Source organism: Cervus canadensis, chromosome 13 (assembly GCF_019320065.1).
Source record: "Cervus canadensis isolate Bull #8, Minnesota chromosome 13, ASM1932006v1, whole genome shotgun sequence".
Taxonomy (NCBI): Eukaryota; Metazoa; Chordata; class Mammalia; order Artiodactyla; family Cervidae; genus Cervus; species Cervus canadensis.
In genome coordinates this window covers 44,279,976-44,300,036 of record NC_057398.1, presented here as the reverse complement: position 1 = coordinate 44,300,036, position 20,061 = coordinate 44,279,976, and the positions used below count along the sequence as shown (strand labels likewise).

Below are 20,061 nucleotides of genomic sequence, written 5' to 3'. Positions count from 1 at the left end.
TTTCCAGGCAAGAGTACTGGAGTGGGGTGCCATTGCCTTCTCCAGAGGATCTTCCTGACCCAGGGATCGAACCCAGGTCTCCCACATTGTAGGCAGATGCCTTACCGTATGAGCCACCAGGGAAGTCCTAAAAGAAGAGGAGTAGTACCTTAATATGTACCAGTCCTATCCTGGAAACTTTACAGGTACTAGTTCATTTAATCTTTATATATATATTAACAACCTAAAGATTTTTTTTATAATTTATTTATTTTTTTGGTTGTGCTGGGTCTTTGTGGGCTTCCCTTGGGGCTCAGCTGGTAAAGAATCCACCTGCAATGTGGGAGACCTGGGTTTGATCCCTGGGTTGGGAAGATCCCCTGGAGAAGGGAAAGGCTACCCACTCCAGGATTCTGGCTTGGAGAATTCCACAGACTGTATGGTCCATGGGGTTGCAAAGAGTCGGACATGACTGAACGTCTTTGTAGCTGCTCATGGGCTTTCTCTAGTTGCAGAGAACAGGGGTTACTCTCTACTTAACTGGTGATGCACCAGTTCCTCATTGTGATGGCTTCTCTTGTAGAGGAACACAGGTTCTAGGGAGCCTGGGCTTCAGTAGTTGTGACGCATGGGCTTAGTTGCTCCATGGCGTGTGGAATCTTCCTGGACCAGGCATCAAACCCATATCCCCTGCATTGACAGGTGGATTCTTACCCACTGTACCACCAGAGAAGTCCAAATATTTCATTTAATCTTTGTAATAGCCATTTTCTCACTGGATGATAGCAAGCCCTCCAATTTATCCCTAGTATTTGTTGAACACTTCTGAGCACATTTGTTGAGGACCTGCCCATTGATGTGAGTGTCTCAAGAAAATAAAGTCTTTGTCTTGAGTGTGGAGTGTTAGGGAGATAAAACATGATTATAGCAGGGGCAAGTTAGATCACCCGTGACAAAGGATAGATTATTTGATAAATGCAATTGAGACAATGAGCTTGCCATTTGGAATAAAAGAGAATATGAGACCCAAATCAAGTCTTGCATTAAAATAAATTCCAGATGCATCAAATATTTTAATGTAGAAACCATGAAACTGTATTGTGCTAGATGAAAATAAACCATGGGTGTATAATTTTGTAATCTTGGAATGGAGATCATCTTTCTCACCATGACACAAAACTCAAATGCCATAAAGAAAAGACTACTAATTTTGACCTAATAAAAGTTAAAACTAAGACTTCTAGATAACCAATTCAATTACAAATATGATCAAAGTAAACCTGGAGGTGGGGGATGTTTGCAACCCTTATGACAAACTGCTAACTTCCCTAGTATACAGAAAATCTTAGAATTCAATTGAACAATATTAAAAATTATTAACAAAATGTTCTTCGTTCAACAAAGAGGAAATCCAAATGGATGTAAACACCAAAATGTCTAACGATAATTATAGGATTTCATGTTGAAACATTGGGACTTTCTCATGTAAAAGATTAGGAAATGTTTTCAAAATTGGTACTATCCAGCGTTATTATGTTGTGATGGAATAGGCAACTTCAATAGAAATATAAGCTTATAAAACCAATACGTCCTTAAACATGAACAAGACGGGACTCTCTGTACTTTTGAGAACCCCATTCTGGTCTTCATCTGCTGCCTATTTCCCCACTGGAGTAAGGTTCTAGGGGGCTAAGAGGACTGGCCCTCCCCTTTGAGATCATACTCCGCATGTCTAGGACGCTGCTCTTCTCTGCGCAAGTGGCCCAGTACCCATGTCAGAAACTACACAGGCCTCTGTCCTTAGTCCAAGGATGGATATTGCTGCTTGGACCTTTGGCCAGAAGGGGCCACTGAAGGATGGCTGTTTGCAGAGCTGTGGATGAAGCCTGAAACTGATGTGCTCACAGGGAAGCAGGAGAGACTCTGCTTTGTGGAAAGGAGACAGAGGCAGAAGAAGAGGGGAGATGGTTCGTGGACTGTGGACCCATGTAACATCTCATCCTGGAAATTCAAGGTGTCTGAGAATTCCGAAGTTGAAGCTCGCCTTTGAGGTGATGATGAAGGTGTATTTGTCAAGGCTGGAAGATAAAATGTACGTCACTGAACAGTCTGTAGCTTGGTTTAAGTGTTTATACATATTCCACTGGTGCTTTTGCTCTAGGTTCCATGGGTGTCAGGGTGGGTCTGTGTGCAATCATTATAGAACAATATTTGGTGAAGAAATTTTTTAACTTAGAAAATATTCATATCCATTTATTCAGAAATTCCCTATTCAGAAATTTATGATATGGAAATATTCATATGTCATATAAGTACACAAACTTATGTACAAAGGGGTTTACAACATCTTCACAGTTTTAACAATAAATGATAATAAAATGTGCCGAGTATTTTCAGTTCAGTTCAGTTCAGTCGCTCAGTCTTGTCTGACTCTTTGTGACCCCATGAATCGCAGCATGCCAGGCCTCCCTGTCCAGCACCAACTCCCGCAGTCCACTCAAACTCATGTCCATCGAGTCGGTAATGCCATCTAGCCATCTCATCCTCTGTCGTCCCCTTCTCCTCCTGCCCCCAATCCCTCCCAGCATCAGGGTCTTTTCCAATGAGTCAACTCTTCGCATGAGGTGGCCAAAGTATTGGAGTTTCAGCTTCAGCATCAGTCCTTCCAATGAACACCCAGGACTGATCTCCTTTAGGATGGACTGGTTGGATCTCCTTGCAGTCCAAGGGACTCCCAAGAGTCCTCTCCAACACCACAGTTCAGAAGCATCAATTTTTTGGTGCTCAGCTTTCTTTACAGTCCAACTCTCACATCCATACATGACCACTGGAAAAACCATAGCCTTGACTAGATGGACCTTTGTTGGCAAAGTAATGTCTCTGCTTTTAAATATGCTATCTAGGTTGGTCATAACTTTCCTTCCAAGGAGTAAGTGTCTTTTAATTTCATGGCTGCAATCACCATCTGCAGTGATTTTAGAGCCCCCCAAAATAAAGTCTGACACTGTTTCCACTGTCTCCCCATCTATTTCCCATGCAGTGATGGGACCAGATGCCATGATCTTAGTTTTCTGAATGTTGAGCTTTAAGCCAATTTTTTCACTCTCCTCTTTCACTTACATCAAGAGGCTTTTTAGTTCCTCTTCACTTTCTGCCATAAGGGTGATGTCATCTGCATATCTGAGGTTATTGATATTTCTCCCAGCAATCTTGATTCCAGCTTGTGCTTCTTCCAGCCCAGCGTTTCTCATGATGTACTCTGCATATAAGTTAAATAAGCAGGGTGACAATATATAGCTTTGATGTACTCCTTTTCCTATTTGGAACCAGTTTGTTGTTCCATGTCCAGTTCTAACTGTTGCTTCCTGACCTGCATACAGGTTTCTCAAGAGGCAGGTCAGGTGGTCTGGTATTCCCATCTCCTTCAGAATTTTCCACAGTTTACTGTGATCCACACAGTCGAAGTCTTTGGCGTAGTCAATAAAGCAGAAATAGATGTTTTTCTGGAACTCTTTTGTTTTTTCAATGATCCAGCAGATATTGGCAATTTGATCTTTTCAGTGAACTCCCACAATTAAATTAGTACCATTAATTCCATGTTTTAGAAGATAAGATGAAAGTTTAAAGAGAATATCTACTTTCTATTTAGTTTATAAGTAGTATAGCTGAGGAGCTGGGGCTTTTTTTTAACTTCTGATAATGACATTTTTCAAATAAAAAAAAAAGGTTTGTATATACCTGACCATTATACTATTTCTTTTTAAAAATTAAAGAATAAGGAGTACAGAGAGAGACAAATTCTGTATGATCTAATCTCAGTAATTATTCCCAATATGTCTCTTAGAGCTGTCTGTTGCTTTTTCAAGTGGCCTGTCACAGGGGCAGGGGCTTTGGGTGCAGCCATCCTGGGTGTGGTATAAGCCCTCTTGAAGGAGGTTGCCATTAACCCCAACATAGAGCCACCGAGGACACAACCCACACACTGCAGAAAAATTGTACTAAATAAATTCTTGCACTGTTAAGAAAGTTCTAGGACCCACGTGAGATTTCCCAACCTGGGGGTCTGGCAAAGGGACTGAGAACCCCTAGGGAATTTGACTTTGGAGGCCAATGGGATTTGATTACAGAACCTACACAGGGCTGGGGAAACAGACTCTTGGAAGGCACAAGCAAAACCTTGTGCACACCAGGACCCAGCAGAAAGGAGCAGTGACCCCACAAGAGACTGACCCAGACTTGCCTGTGAGTGTCCAGGAGTCTCCTGCAGAGGCGTGGGTCAGCAGTGGCCTGCTACAGGGCAGTGCATGCATGGACCTTTTGGAAGGGTCACCATTACCTCCACCATAGTTTGGGGTCAGGTCAAACAATGCAGGGGAACACAGCCCCACCCATCAACAGAAAATTGGATTAAAGATTTACTGAGAATGGACATCAGAACAAGACCCAGTTTCCTCCCCAGTCAGTCTCTCCCATCAGGAAGCTTCCAAAAGCCTCTTATCCCTATCCCACAGAGGGCAGACAGAATGAAAACCACAATCACAGAAAACTAATCAAACTGATCACAAGGACCACAGCCTCATCTAATTCAGTGAAACTATGAGCCAAGCCTCGTAGGGTCACCCAAGATGGACAGGTCATGGTGGAGAACTCTGACAAACTGTGGTCCACTGGAGAAGGCAGGCTCCCCTGGTGGCCAGAGGGTGAAGTGTCTACCTGCAATGTGGGAGACCTAGGTTTGATCCCTGGGTCGGAGTCAGGAAGATCGCCTGGTGAAGGAAATGTCAACCCACTCCAGTACACTTGCCTGGAAAATGCAATGGAGAGAGGAGCCTGATAGGCTAGAGTCAATGCAATTTCAAATAGGCATACACGACTGAGCAACTTCACCTCACCATAGAAGGCAATGGCAAACCACTTCAGTAGTCTTGCCTTAAGAACTCCATGAACAGTATGAAAAGGCAAAAACATATGACACTGAAAGATGAACTCGCCAGGTCGGTATGTGCCCAATATAGCGAAAACAATACCCAGCTGTGGATATGACTGGTGATGGAAGTAAAGTCTGATGCTGTAAAGATCAATATTGCATAGGAACCTGGAATCTTAGGTTCATGAATCAAGGTAAATTGGAAGTCATCAAACAGGAGATGGCAAGAGTGAACATTGACATTTTAGGAATCAGTGAACTAAAATGGACTGGAATGGGCGAATTTAACTCAGATAACCATTATGTCTACTACTGTGGGCAAGAATCCTTTAGAAGAAATGGAGTAGCCATCATAGTCAACAAAAGAGTCCAAAATTCAGTACTTGGGTGCAATCTCAAAAACAACAGAATGATCTCTGTTCGTTTCCAAGGCAAACAATTCAATATCACAGTAATCCAAATATATGCCTCAAACAGTAATGCTGAAAAAAGGTGAAGTTGAACAGTTCTGTTATGACCTACAAGACCTTCTAAAACTAACACCCGAAAAAGATGCCCTTTTCATTATAGGGGACTGGAATGCAAAAGTAGGAAGTCAAGAGATACCTGGAGTAACAGGCAAATTTAGCCTACTTCTGCTTGACTACACTAAAGCTCTTGACTACATGGATCACAAAAAACTGTGGAAAATTCTGAAAGAGATGGGAATACCAGACCACTTGACCTGCCTCCTGAGAAATCTGTATGCAGGTTAAGAAGCAACAGTTAGAACTGGACATGGAACAACAGACTGGTTCCAAACAGGGGAAGGAGAACATCAAGGTTGTATATTGTCACCCTGCTTATTCAACTTATATGCAGAGTATATCATATGAAATGTCAGGCTGGATGAAGCACAAGCTGGAACCAAGATTGCTGGGAGAAATATCAATACCTTCAGATACGCAGATGACACCACCCTTATGGCAAAAAGCAAAGACGACTAAAGAGTCTCTTGATGAAAGTGAAAAAGAATAGTGAAAACGTTGGCTTAAAACTCAACATTCAGGGGGCACTCTTCATCCCCCTTCTGATGTCTATGTCAGAAGCTCTCTCTGTCCTCTTCTTCCCTTTAATAAAACTTCTACACAAAAGCTCTTGAGTGATCAAGCCTGGTCCCTGGTCCCGAAGCAAAACCCTCTTCGGAGATCATGAATCCAACACCATTCACTGGAAGCTATCGTCCTGGGGGCTTGTCCAGGATCTTCAGGACAAGGTAAGAACACTCAGAGCTCTAACCTCTTTGCTTCCTCAGTATGCACATTTTCTGCTTTGCTTTACTAACCCTAGAGTGTGTTTGTGTGAATGAATGACATCGCTGAGTGAAGCAAGTGATGAGCCCTGCTTCCAGTTTCTCAGTGCCCCACAATGGCTGAAGGAAGCCCCAAAAGGGGAGCCTAGTCAGGGGTTTATATGGACCTGCCAGTGCCAAGAGACACCCAAGGTCCCTGTGAGGAGAGCGACCAAAACTTGGGTGAAGCGTGTGGACTGAACTTTCCTTTCTGGGTCACCTTTTCTTGGTCTCTTTGGCCATTTCATAAATGTGTGGGGAATTAGAACTACTAACCTATCTGTCAGATTGTAGACTTTCAAGGGACTTGTGATCCATGCTGTTCACTTTAATAAAACTCTGCTACACACACACACACACACACACACACACACATACACAAACCCTCAACATTCAGAGAACCAAGATCATGGCATCCGGTCCCATCACTTCAGGGCAAATAGATGGGGAAACAATGAAAGGAGAGACTTTATTTGGGGGGGGCTCCAAAATCACTGCAGATGGTGACTACAGCCATGAAATTAAAAGACACTTGTTCCCTGGAATAAAAGCTATGACCAACCTAGACAGCATTAAAAAGCAGACATTACTTTGCCAACAAAGATCTGTCTAGTCAAAGCGATGGTTTTTCCAGTAGTCATGTATGGATGTGAGAGTTGGACTATAAAGAAAGCTGACACCAAAGAATTGATGCTTTTGAACTGTGATATTGAAGACTTGAGAGTCCCTTGGACTTCAAGGAGATCCAACCAGTCCATCCTAAAGGAAATCAGTCCTGAAAATTCATTGGAAGGACTGATCCTGAAGCTGAAACTCCAATACTTTGGCCATCTGATGTGAAGAACTGACTCATTGGAAAAGATGGTTATGATGGGAAAGATTGAGGGCAGGAGGGGAAGGGGACAACAGAGGAAGAGATGGTTGGATGGCATCACCAACTTGATGGACATGAGTTTGAAAAAACTCCAGGAGTTGGTGATGGACGGGCGAACCTTGCATGCTGCAGTCCATGGGGTTGCAAAGAGTCAGACACGACTGAGTGACAGAACTGAACTTGCTTTTTCAAGCCAGGATCTCATCAAATTGATTGCTGCCCTCCAGCCAAAGACTGGGAACCCATCTGAACAAATTTGGACTGATCAGTTCTCTGCAAGGAGGGAAAGAGCTGCCACAGGGAATGAATGAAGGTGGCATCTCAATAAAGTGTGGATTCTTGGGATTTCGCCTGGACTTGTCAAAAAAGCAAGGACAATTCTATGATTATCTTGATTTTTTATGTGAAAGCAAAAGAAACACAGCAGGAAATGGGAATGTTTAGCCATTTTTGTGGTTTGGAAATGTTCTTGTTTTTGTCTCTTAGACAGCACTACAGACTAGACTTGTTCTTGTCTTGCTCCATCACAGTCACAGAGTGAGGGGATTCTTTTGTTCTGTGAAGTTATTTATGTTATCTAGGAGAACTCCAGCTGCTAGAGTCAGGCCAGCTCAGTGACAGCAGTCAGGGGCTCCTTTTTTTTCATCTCAAGGTTCTCATTATATTCAGTTGTTATGTCTCATTTTTTTTTTTTAATACATACCTCCTACTTAAAAAAAAATGTCGACTTCTTAAAACCTAGGCCACATGTAGCCCCATTTCCAGACTAATCTGATTATTTCTTTAGGATGGCATTTAACTTGTTCCAGTAAATAGGTCTGAAGGCTGGAAAGTGAAAGTGAAGGAGTTAGTCGCTCAGTCACAAAGGACTCTTTGCAACCCCATGTCCAGGATACTGGAGTGAACAGCCGTTTCCTTCTCCAGGGGATCTTCCTAATCCAGGGACCAAACCCAGGTCTCCTGCATTGCAGGTGGACTCTTTACCGTCTGAGCCACCAGGGAAGCTTAATCTCCTAGGAGTTTCCTATTACTTTTGCATGCTAAGTTGCTTCAGTCCTCTCCGACTCTGTATGACCCTATGGGCAGAAGCCCACCAGGCTCCTCTATGAGATTTCCTAGGCAAGAATACTGGAGTGGGTTACCATGCTGTCCTCCAGTTGATCTTCCCGACCCAAGGATCGAACCTGTGCCTCACATCTACCTGCATTGGCAAGAAGTTTCTTTACTACTAGCACTGCCTGGGAAGCCCCCTAATTACATCTGTTGTGTTAGTAGCTCAGCTGTGTCTGACTCTTTGTGACCCCATGGACTGTAGCCTGCCAGTCTCCTCACATGGAGTTCTCCAGGCAAGAATACTGGAGTGGGTTGCCAAGCCCTTCTCCAGGGGATCTTCCCGGCCCAGGATCAACCCGGGTCTCCCGCGCTGCAGGCAGGTTCTTTGCCATTTGAGCCACCCAGGAAGCCTTGAGTCCATGACAAATTTGTCAACTCCCTGTTCTTATTTTCCACAGTGATTTCTATTGATGGATGTTTAATATGTATGAGGGTCTTTCTAGGCATCATCTGGACCACTAAGCTAAAGTAGCTATCAGGGATTTCCTGGTGTCTCAGTGGTAAATGTGCCTGCCAGTGCAGGGGATGCGAGTTCCATCCTTGATCCTGATGTCACATGCCGCAGAGCAACTAAGCCCGGGTGCCACAGCTACTGAAGCCCACACATCCTGGAGCCCACCCCTGTTCCACAACAGGGGAAGGCACCACAATGAGAAGCCCACACACTGCAACTAGAGTGTAGCCCTCGCTCACTGCAATTAGAGAAAGCCCAGGCACAGCATCAAAGACCTAGCACACCAAAAAAATTTTTTAGAAAACATACAGGGAAGAGCATGGGCAAAAGGCAGAAGGAGAGTGAAGTTAGCATATTTGGGAACAGAAAGGAGCTGGGAGAAATATGAGGTGAGCCTAGAGAGGCAGGAAGGAAAGGTTACCCAGGCTAAAAGTCACGGTAAGAATTTGGGACTTTCTTCTGAAAGCAATGGAGAATCAAGTAAATGACATCATACAGTAGGCTTTTTTGAAATTTTTGTATTTTGTTAAAAAAAAAAAACAACTTGGCATCAATGCATGGTGTGGCCGCATGCAGGGCCTTAGTTCCCTAACCTGGGATCGAACCTGTGCCCCCTACAGGGAAAACACAGAGTTCTAACCACTGGATCACCAGGAAAGACCCACAATTTGCAGAATCCTCTGACTTTTACAATCTTCAGTTCTCTGTAAGGGTTCACTTTGTGACCCTTACCTGAGCATTGGTCAGTAGAATTGCTACCCGTCTTCTCTGGTCTCCACAGCCCCTCACCTAAGGTTTAGTCTCAGCATAATAGCACAGCTCAAAGACACACTTCTTACTTTAAGTCACTGAAGAAAGTGTAGTTTATTGAAAGCTTTTCTGGGATGAAGAGGGCTTACTATATCACAGCAGAAATGTAATTATCTTTTAATATTCACCTCCTGACTCCAAAGTTCTACAGACAATGGCCCAAGTACTTTCCTCATAAAAAATGAAAGACCTCCACCTCTCTCCTTTGAAGAAGGAAATGTCAGCTCACTCCAGTATTCTTGCCTGGAAAATTCCATGGGCAGAGGAACCTGGAGGGCTACAGCCCATGGGGTCGCAAAGAGTCGGCCATGATTGAGCACGTCAGCACCTCTCTCCTTAACACCCCGTCCTCTCACCACCCCCCATCACACATTTCAGTTTTTTCTGCAATCTTTATTTTCCATTTTAATGGAGAAATAGTCTTGTCATCTTGTGACTTAATCTTTGTCCTTTTGAATGTTTAGGAAAAATGGGAGAGAGGACGAAAATGCTGGGGAAGACAGCAATAACTTTGGGGTTGCTCGGGACAATACCTTAATTTTAAATTAGAGCCTGTATGGCCATTAGGTTTTAAAGTAAACATAAGACTTCCCTGGTGGTGCAGTGGATAGGAATCTGCCTGCCAATGCAGTGGACGTGGGTTCAATCCCTAATCCAGGAAGATCCCACATGCCAAGGAGCAACTGAAACCCATGGGCCTATGAGCCACAACTACCGAGCCCAAGAGCCACAGCTGATAAAGCCCATGTACCTAAAGCCCGTGCTCCACAGCAGGGGAAGGAAGCCACCACAGTCAGAAACCCGAGCACCGCAAGGAAGAGTAACCCCTGCTCCCCACAATTAGAGAAAGCCCATGCGCAGCAACGAAGACCCAGCACAACCAGAAATATATAAACACAGATGCTTCAGTTTTAAATTTTATCTGATAACATTTTCACAAACAAACTATATTAAATCAAAAAAATCATCTCCCCTTTGTAGAATAAGTTATTTTCGACCATACCTTAAGGAGACCCAAGTGAGACTACACTTAAAATTTATAAGCATGAGCTTGAGTGCCTTTGTCCAGTCCTCCTCCGTGTTCAAGTGGGTTCTGATGGGATAGAATCCACTGCTGCTTCCAGGGTCTTCCATCAGGCCTTTCTTCACATGAATCTTGTAAGGCAAACAGAGACCCGACTCATCCTTCTCAGCTGCTTCCTTGAACTGCTGCATGCAGTCCAGGAAAGCCATCATAGCCTGATCAAATTTGTTGTGTAAGAAAACATTCTGCTTACCACTAGAGTACAATGGCAACTCGGCACAGTCATCTGTTAAAGATCTCAGATAGGAATGGTTTCCGCAGGGGATGAGTCGGTACCTCTGAAACTCCAGTCCAATGGTATTGGCCAGGGCAAGAAGCAGCAAGGCTGTCTGTCCCCAGGCCGCACTGATCTCACTCCAGCACACAGGGACAGTGGGGATGCGGCCCAATCTGAAGTTATTGATGATGGTTAAGGGGCCGTCATGCCAGATCTCAAAGGTGGCATTAAAGACGTCGGTTTTCTCCAACTTGTTCCACTGGATCTGGGCATACCGTAATCTCATCTCCACACTGCTCAGCTCCTCATTTAGTTCTAATTGTTGCCATCTCAGCTTACTGTAGTCCTTCCAGTACTGCTTTTCCTGCTGCTCCAGTATCTTAGTCTCTGCCTGGGCTGCCTCGAGATCGGCTGCTACACTTTCTTGGTTCTTCTCCACCTCTGCCACTACTTGGAGTAGCTTTGCTTCCTCCAGCTCCAGGCCCTTCAGCTTCCCCTGCAGCATCTCCCTCTCATCCTCGCTCATCCCCTCCCTGGTCTCCAAACAGCATTTGTAGTTCTGAACGTCAGATTCTGTGATGGCGAGTTCAATGTCCAGTGCCTCTAAAAGATAGTCAGTACAGTCCACACACAATGGGTGGTCCACCTCTGTTTCACCAGAGAGGATGTCAAAACTGTCCCTAATAGTCTTCTGGATGCTGTCGAGACTCCTCTGGGGCTCCAATCTCCCAAGCAGGGTGAAGTTGGAATAGTCCCAGGATGTCCCACCACTGGGTGGGTGAGGAGTCCTGCAAAAGGCACCATCCTGTAGATTTTCAAAGTTTGCCTCCTCCTTGGAGGGAGGACCTCCCTCCTGTGTTTCTCTTGTCTCTCCCTGAGCTGAGATGAACATCAAAGCTTTAGGTTCCTGGGAGGCCTCCATGGTGAGATTCAGTTTCAGGGGCTGGCTGCAGCGCTGGCAAAAAAAGCAAAGGTGGGACATGGTGGAGGTCTTGACTCTCAACTGGACACTGCTTCCTCTGGGTCACCAGTTAGTTAACCATTTATACCTTTTAGAACTCCTTCTAAAATGCATATCTCATCTTGTCACTCTCCTTAAAACCTTACAATGGTACCCTCCCTAAATACTTTTAGACCTCCCTTACCTCCTTATAGGCTTCCACCCTTAGAAAGAATAATCTTTCTAAAACTAAAATCTGGTCATGGGCACGTCCCTCCTTAAAATGTTTAATGCCTTCATCTTACCTTAATATAAAGTCTAAACATCTTAACCTGACGTCAAGGCCTCTGCCCATCTTTACAACTTTTTCACATTTCCTGCAGCCGTCACTGTGGGCTCCTGCATAACTGAGTTTCAGCTCTTCCAACATTTCTTATTGTTCCCGCTGACTGGAACACTCTTCCTTCCCCTCTTTACCTGGATAACTTCTACCCATCCTTTGGGTTAGATGTCATTTCTTCCAGAAAGCCTTCCCTGACTACCAAATTTGGGTTTTCTATTCTGATGACACACTTCACATTCTTTATCTCATAGTAATGTAATGGGCATACATGAAAACTTTATTAATATTTGTTTAATTAACAAATCACATCAAATAAAGTAGTTTGGGATGGGGGTTGACTCTTGCAACCCCATGGACTGTAGCCTGCCAAGCTCCTCTGTCCATGGGATTTTCCAGGCAAGATTACTGGAGAGGGTTTCCATTGCCTTCTCCAGGGGATCTTCCCAACCCAGGAATCGAATTCAGGTCTCCTGCACTGCAGGCAAAGTCTTTACCAACTGAGCTATAAGAGAAGCCCACATCTACTGAAGCCTGAGTACTCTAGAGCCCATGCTCCACAACAAGAGAAGTCACTGCAATGAGAAGCCCACACATTGCAACTAGAGAGTAGGCCCCACCCGCTGCAACTAAAGAAAGCCTGCATGCAGCAATGAAGACTCAATGCAACCGAAAATAACTAAATATTTTTTTAAAAAGTTATTAGAAACTGGCTGAAAAGCACTTTTCTACTTGTTAGATGGGATGCTGCCTAATTCATGAATCATTTAATAAAGTCAATTAAAAAATAAGAAAATAGTGGGACTTCCCTGGTGGTCCACCAGTTAAGAATCCACTTGCCAATGCAGGGACACTGGTTCAGTCCTTGGTTCATAAAGATCCCACATGATGAGGAACAACTAAGCCCTTTGGCCACAACTACTGAATCTGCCCTCTTGAGCCCACAAGCTACAACTATTGAAGCCTGTTCGCCTAGAGACCGTGCTCCACAACAAGAGAAGCCATCACAATGAGAAGCCTGCATGGTGCAACTAGGGAGTAGCCCCCAGTCACTGCAACTAGAGAAAGCCTGCGTGCAGCAAGGAAGACCTAGCACAGCCAAAAATAAACAAACAAACAAGCAAAGTCCATGAAAAAAATAGAAAGCAAACTGGCTGGAAGGTTGTTCGTTTTCCCAAAGACTTAAAATGTCCCAGGACTCTCAGATGGGCTCAAAATCCAAGGCCATCTCATTGTTAACTAGAAAAAAAAAATTCACAGCTCAGAAATGCTGCCCAAATATGCCTCTGTAATTGTGCACCTTCTTTGCTTAGTACAGCTGTGAGTTGAGTGCTCAGTAAACCATTGAAAATTCCCATGCCACCAATCCTCAGAAGAGCTCAAAGGGACTGTAACTCCACCATCTGCCACTCCCTACTCATTTCTAATACCATCATCAGGGAGGGGGGACATTTTCCCCTACCCCTCATGAGTACTGGTGTCTGGACTAATAATTAAATTACACAAGATAGTTTAACAGGAGAAACAGATTTTAATTTGTGCACACACAGATCCATAGAAATGGGACCTAAGAAGTAGCCAAAGCAGACTGCTTTTAAACTTTTTAGACAAAGAAATAATACATTTGTGAGGAATTGACAGGTATTGACCGGACAAAGAAACACTTTCTAGGTGCTCAGTTAGTGAAGAATCTAAACAGAGTTTTGGCTAGTAAATTTTAAAAGTGGCAACGTTTGTGTGTACAGGCTTCTCAGCCCAATTTCCGTATCTCTGACAATAAGGGTATTTTACTTTCAGATGTAGGCAGTATTTACAATGGCGTCTTGTTGTGCAGCACAGGCTCTAGGGCTTTCGGGCTCAGCAGCTGTGAAGTGTAGGCTTAGTGGAATCTTCCCAGACCCAGAGGTCCAATCTGTGTCTCCTGCATTGGCAGGCAGATTCTTAACCACTGGACCACCAGGGAAGTCCTCTATTCCTTTTAGTTAGGATTGCCAACTAGTTCTTGAGCCCACCTCAAATTCCCTCCTTCCCCCCAATAACAATATCACTGAAAAGTCATTTAAAGACCAGAATTTATTAAAATGTACAGACTTACATCCAAAAATAACAATGTGATATGGCCGTGTGACTATAGACCATTTTTCAGTTATTTGGATAGCTCAAGCGAAGTGTTTACGCTTGATGCACTGTTTCAATGGCAAGGATGTTGGTGACTGATGGCAAATTCTGGCTCAGATAGTCACTTTGTGCCTAGCAAACAGAGCCTAGAGTGGCAGGATCCTATGTGGTCCCAGGGCTGTTGGAGTTATGGAGAGGGTGGAAAGTGGGGGTCTTCACCAGTTAATTGTCAGGGCACAAGGTTAAGTGAGGTGCTGCAGGGGACAGTGAAGCAAGTGGTTGGAGTGAGGAATTTGGGAGTAGATCTGGAAATGGTGGAACAGTTCTTGGACAGTAAAACTGATGAAGGCAAAGGTACTTGGGTTCAGCATGGAGAGCAGCCAACCAACTTTATGTCACAATTTTAGGCTAGCTACAGAGTTTGCTTATCGTTGACACATTTATTTATTGGCTCCTACAGGCACTAGGAAAGGATGGAGGCTAACATGTAAGTAAGTGTCATGTTTCTAGCTTAGTTCATAGATTATATTACTGTTGCTCAAATATTCATCCACCCCTCCCTCCACATAGGAACTTATTTTGTACAACGGACTGTGGGCTCTGTGCTAGTACCAAGTCCAGGTTTTTGCTAGCTCTTTTCTGCTCCTGATCCTCCACCGTGAGACAGGCATATCCCATAAAGGAGCTGCTCCTTCAACCTTGGTCCCCAAATGAGAAGACATCTAGAAACCAACCATAACTTACCTGCAAAACTCTGAGAAATAAATGCTTGAGTTGTAAGCCACAAAAATTGGGGGATTATTATCTCAGCAAAATATGACTAATAGACACAGTGTTAATCACTTAACATGTATTTTCTCATTTTAGTCCATCAGAAACAGGCAACAAAATCTCAGAAATGTAAACATCAGAATTCCTCAGATTCTGGGATTTAGGTCCAGGCATAAATGACATCAAAAGTCATGCTTTCCACTAAAACATAACAAGCCTAGTCCTTGATGAGTAAAGCAATAGTTGACTTAGCATAGAACTGTGGTCTTAGAGAAAATGTTAACTGAATATGCCTCTAGTAGCCCTAAGCACCAAAGTGTCAGACTCTTCCACAGAAATGTTGTTGTTATTTAGCTACTAAGTTAAGTCCAACTCTTGTGACCCTATGGACTGCAGCCAGCCAGGCTCCTCTCTCCATGGAATTCTCCAGGCAAGAATATTGGAGTGGGTTGCCATTTCCTTCTCCAGGGGATCTTCCCAATCCAGGGGTCGAATTCACGTCTTCTGCATTGGCAGGCATATTCTTTACCACTGAGCAACCTGGGAAACCTCTTCCACAGAATAGATGACCTAATATGAGTTCTTTATAACTAAAGCAGCTTCAGACACTCAGATGCTAGCAGCCCCTTCTTTCCCTTTTCCCTAAATTCTGTACATAAATAATATAGTTAGGGATAGACCACAAACTGGCATCACAGGTAATAGATGGTCAGGTTGCTTCCAACACATTTAGAGAGAGTAAAAACAATGAGTCCTGCCTCATAGTTCCTACATTTTTCTGTCAGAAAGCCATGATTCATTTCTTTCATGAGTCATGCTTGCAGGTGTTTGGTTGTGACTCTCAGGGATTAAAAATGATGCTCTGGTATGGAGAAGTATTTCAGGGCTTACCAGTGGAAAATAGGAAAAAGAGGAAGCCGTGGAATGGAAAGACTGTTTGGAAATTGGCTGGGGAAGGACAGCAGGGTTTCATACAGTTAACCAGAAAATGTATTTCAAGTGTATTTTTTGAAGAGCCTGAGTAATTTTTCTGTTTTTTAAATGTATTGCCCCCAGGGTCAGACTGGCCCAAAGAGAAATTAAACATGGCCCTGTGGTCTACTAAGAAACTTCTTTGTTAGTGTCTAGGGTTTAAAGGAAGGGTCAGCCTCCCCTGTCCTATTGCTCTAATGTCTGGGAATTCACAGAGTCTGTGCCCGGGGCAGAATCTGTTTTTTGTTGTCATTTGTTGTTATCAAGTCGCTAAATCCTGTCTGACTGTTTCTTGCCTGGCCTTTCTATGTAAGCTCATCTCCTCAGGTAGTCCTAGGTTAGAGCACCTTCATTCCCAGTGAGCTGTGGCTTAGCTATTTATCCTGTGCCTTTCTCCACTGGAATTTGAACTTTGTCATACCAGGGAGTAAATCCAGCTTATTCATTGCTGAGGCCCTTTTGTTTGGTAGTTTATGAACTTGACAATTAGGGACTTAATGAATGATTGAGTGAATGAGTACATTTTTACATCAGACCTGAAAAGCAAGTATAATTTTGCTATTAACTGATGAATTCTGTCCAAATTTTTTTAAAATGTTGATTTAATTTTATCACATAAATAATATGTGAAGACTTGCCACTACAGACAATTCAAGTATTTTGAGGAAATGAAAGACAGAGGCAAAGTACCCTTTTTTGTCCTCTACATCTAGCCCCTTCCCTTCTCCCAAGTAACCATTTAACAGCTTTTGTTCTCTTTTCTGTTAATGTGATATTATAATTTATAATATGAAGTATGTATTTGATCTTTTTGCTGGCCCAGAGCTCCTAAAATCTGTGCGCATACATTTTTACTCCCTAAGTCATATCCAACTCTGCAGTCCATAAGGCTCCTATGTCCATTGGGTTTCCCAGGCAAGAATACCAGAGTGGGTTTCCATTTCCTTCTCCAGGGGATCTTCCCAATCCAAGGATTTAACTCCAGTTTCTTGTATTGGCAATGCAGATTCTTTTCCACTGAGCCACCAGAGGAACCCTCCTAAGACTCTTCACATTTCCTAAGCACTGAGAGTGACAAAGCTGTCTTTTGTTGTGTTTTTTGTTTTGTTCTGTTAAGTGACTTTTTAAGCCACATCAAAGAATGGGGGCTAGTTGCCGAGAGAACTGACCAAGTGATTGGAAGGTTAAAACTTTCAGTCCCACCCCTGACCTCTGAGGAGGGGAGAGAGGCTGGAGGTTAACACTAATGTCTCACCATTATTTGATCATCAAGCCTCTGTAATGACGCCTCCATAAAAACCCAAAAGGATGGGATTCTGAGAGCTTCCAAGTTGGTGAAAAGGTGAAGATTCTGGAGTTCGATGTACTCAGAGAGGGCATGGAAGCTCCTCATCCTTTCCCCGTAGCTTGCCCTGTGTGTCTCTTCCATCAGGCTGTTAAGTTATATCTTTTTATAACAAACCAGCAATCTAATAAGTAAAGAATTTTCCTGTGTTCTGTCAGCCACTCTAGCAAGTTAATTGGACCAGAGAAACTGGTCATGGGAACCTCTGACTTATATCCAGTTGGGTCAGAAGCAGAGCTAACCTGGACTTGGAATTGGCATCTGAAGTGGGAGACAAAGGGCTTCCCCTGTGGCTCAGCAATAAAGAATCTGCCTGCAACGCAGGAGACCCAGGTTCCTTAGCTGGGTCAGAAGATCCCCTGGAGGAGGAAATGACAACCCACTCTGATATTCTTGCCTAGAGAATCCCAAGGACAAAGAACCCTGGAGGGTTATAGTCCATGGGATTGCAAAGAGTCAGACACGACTAAAGTGAGCAAGCACGTGGGAGGGAGACAGACTTGTAAGACTGAGCCTATAACCCATGGGATCTGAGGTTATCTCCAGGCAGATAGTGTCATAACTGAGTTAAACTGTAGGACACTCAGCTGGTGCCCAAGAATCGCTTGTTGGTGATGAAAATCCACCACACATTGAAACTGAATGATCAGAAACGTCACTCACCTCCTTTCAACATATTTTTACTTCTGTGCCCATAGATGTATCCTTTAATGTGAGTTTTTTTTTTTCTTCAAGGATGATAGAAACGTCCCTTTTCCTATATGCTGCTTATTACATGTAATTTGTTCCAGTTCCCTATGGATGGAAAGCTAGAAAATGGCAACCAAGCATTTGGGGCCCATTTCTCTTTGATCTTTTGCAATTAGCTTTTGCTTTTATCCCAAAGCAGGATTTACCAAGATAGGCTGTTTCCCTTAATAATGTAAACTGATTTGTACTATCTATAGACAAGTTATTTTTATTCTATAAATAATTATTTTGCAATTTCTTCTTGTAACAGGGAAGAACTAATCTGACTCAATAGTGAATCTATTTTTTTTAAGCTCTAAATTTTGCACTCTACAGCTAATTGCCTTGCTAATTCTGCACACAGGCACATTAATCATAAAAGGATTGTGACCTATAGCTTGAAGTATGAATTATTAGAAGTATGAATTATTAGAAAGATAACTCTCCTTTGCTTAGTGATCGCATATTTCATAAAGAGATAAGCAGTTGCAGGACAGGAAAGAACACTTGACAGGAAATGACATTCGTTGAAGACTTATAGGAACAACATGTCCAGGCCTACTATGAGCAAATGCTGCAATATCAAAGAATTAACACGTCAGCTTCAAGGTTGGGCAGGCTCCAAGAACTCTGCAACAGCCCTTCACCCTTTTTTTTTTTTTAATGGATTTAATGCATTTTATTTTATTTTTTATTTATTTTTTTAATGTATCCTAGTTGAAAAATACTTTTTTTTTTTTTTTTAGAGAAGAGCTAACACTTATATTACTCACTCTTCCAGAAAACTACAGAAGAAGGTAAACTTCCAAACTCATTCTATGAGGCCACCATCACCCTAATTCCAAAACCAGACAAAGATGCCACAAAAAAAGAAAACTACAGGCCAATATCACTGATGAACATAGATGCAAAAATCCTTAACAAAATTCTAGCAAACAGAATCCAACAACATATTAAGAAGCCCTTCACCTTTTGATCTTACTCTCTCATCTCCCCTTCTGTAGCATAGAGGAAGCTTGTTTTCAAACCCAAACGGAATGGTTCTTTAAGATGTTAGTCTGCCACCTTCTCAGTTTTCCAGTTTTCCAAATAAAGTGCTATTCCTTGCCTCAGCACCTTGTCTCTCAACTTGCTGGCCTGTCGGGCGGCAAGAAATTTGAGCTCCAACTCAGTAATATTTTCATCAGAAACTCACACTAAGGATTGTTAATCAAAAATTTCATACAGCGTTTAACTCTTACTGCAAGGGAAATCCATAGTAAATAAAAGCTTACCTAGTGCTTCTGTAGTTCCCATGTTTCATAAACACATTGACAAGCAGTTACAGGGCTCAGGCTTTCCCAACAGCTCCGTGGTAAAGAATCCGCCTGCAATGCAGGAGACACAGGAGACGTGGGTTCAATCCCTGGTTTGGGAAAATGGCAGCCCATTCCAGTATTCTTGCCTGGAGAATCTCAAGGACAGAAGAGCCTGGTGAACTGTAACATGGGGTTGCAAAGAATTGGACACAATTGAGCAACTGAGCACACATACACAAACAGGGTCTTTAATCTGTCTAGCCAGTTTTCACACAAACAATTGAATTGTGAAGCAGCAAGAGGGAGGTCTAAGATTGTTAGAAGCCACATATGATGTCTTCCCAATCCTGGCTGCTTTCTTGTTCTGTAGACAGAGACCACCAAGCATGTGCAGACTCACTGCTTCTGCTATAGGCAATGACCACTGGACTTGACAAATCCAACACAAGTTCACAGAGCACTGGGAAATGTAGTTTGGAGCTTTTGTGACGCCCTCTGTCATTTCTTGAGATGTCTTTTGATTTAAGGATAGTTTGAAAATCATATTCATCAAATACTTCTTTTTCTGCTCTGATGTCCTGGCTAGCACCAGTCTTAGATCCCTTCCTATAAATTTGTTGGCTGGATTTCTGGGGAAGGGGGAGCATTATAAAAATATACATAATTTTTCCTTGAGAGCCCTGTTCAAATACAGGATTAAAATTTTCAGTCACCTTGTCTTCTATGGATACTTAATCCGAGTACCTGGCATGTAGCAGGT

General features: G+C 43.1%; 1 protein-coding gene across 1 annotated transcript; it reads right to left on the bottom strand.

Moving 5' to 3' along the window:
* Positions 1-10,474: 10,474 nt before the first annotated feature.
* BECN2 (beclin 2) lies at positions 10,475-11,770 on the bottom strand. The gene has a single exon (XM_043486141.1). It carries the CDS (start codon positions 11,768-11,770, stop codon positions 10,475-10,477), a length of 1,296 nt encoding a protein of 431 aa, XP_043342076.1.
* Positions 11,771-20,061: the final 8,291 nt, after the last annotated feature.

Bases quoted from the DNA above. Each gene is read 5' to 3' on its own strand.
- BECN2 (XM_043486141.1), bottom strand. From the start codon at position 11,770: ATGTCCCACCTTTGCTTTTTTTGCCAGCGCTGCAGCCAGCCCCTGAAA.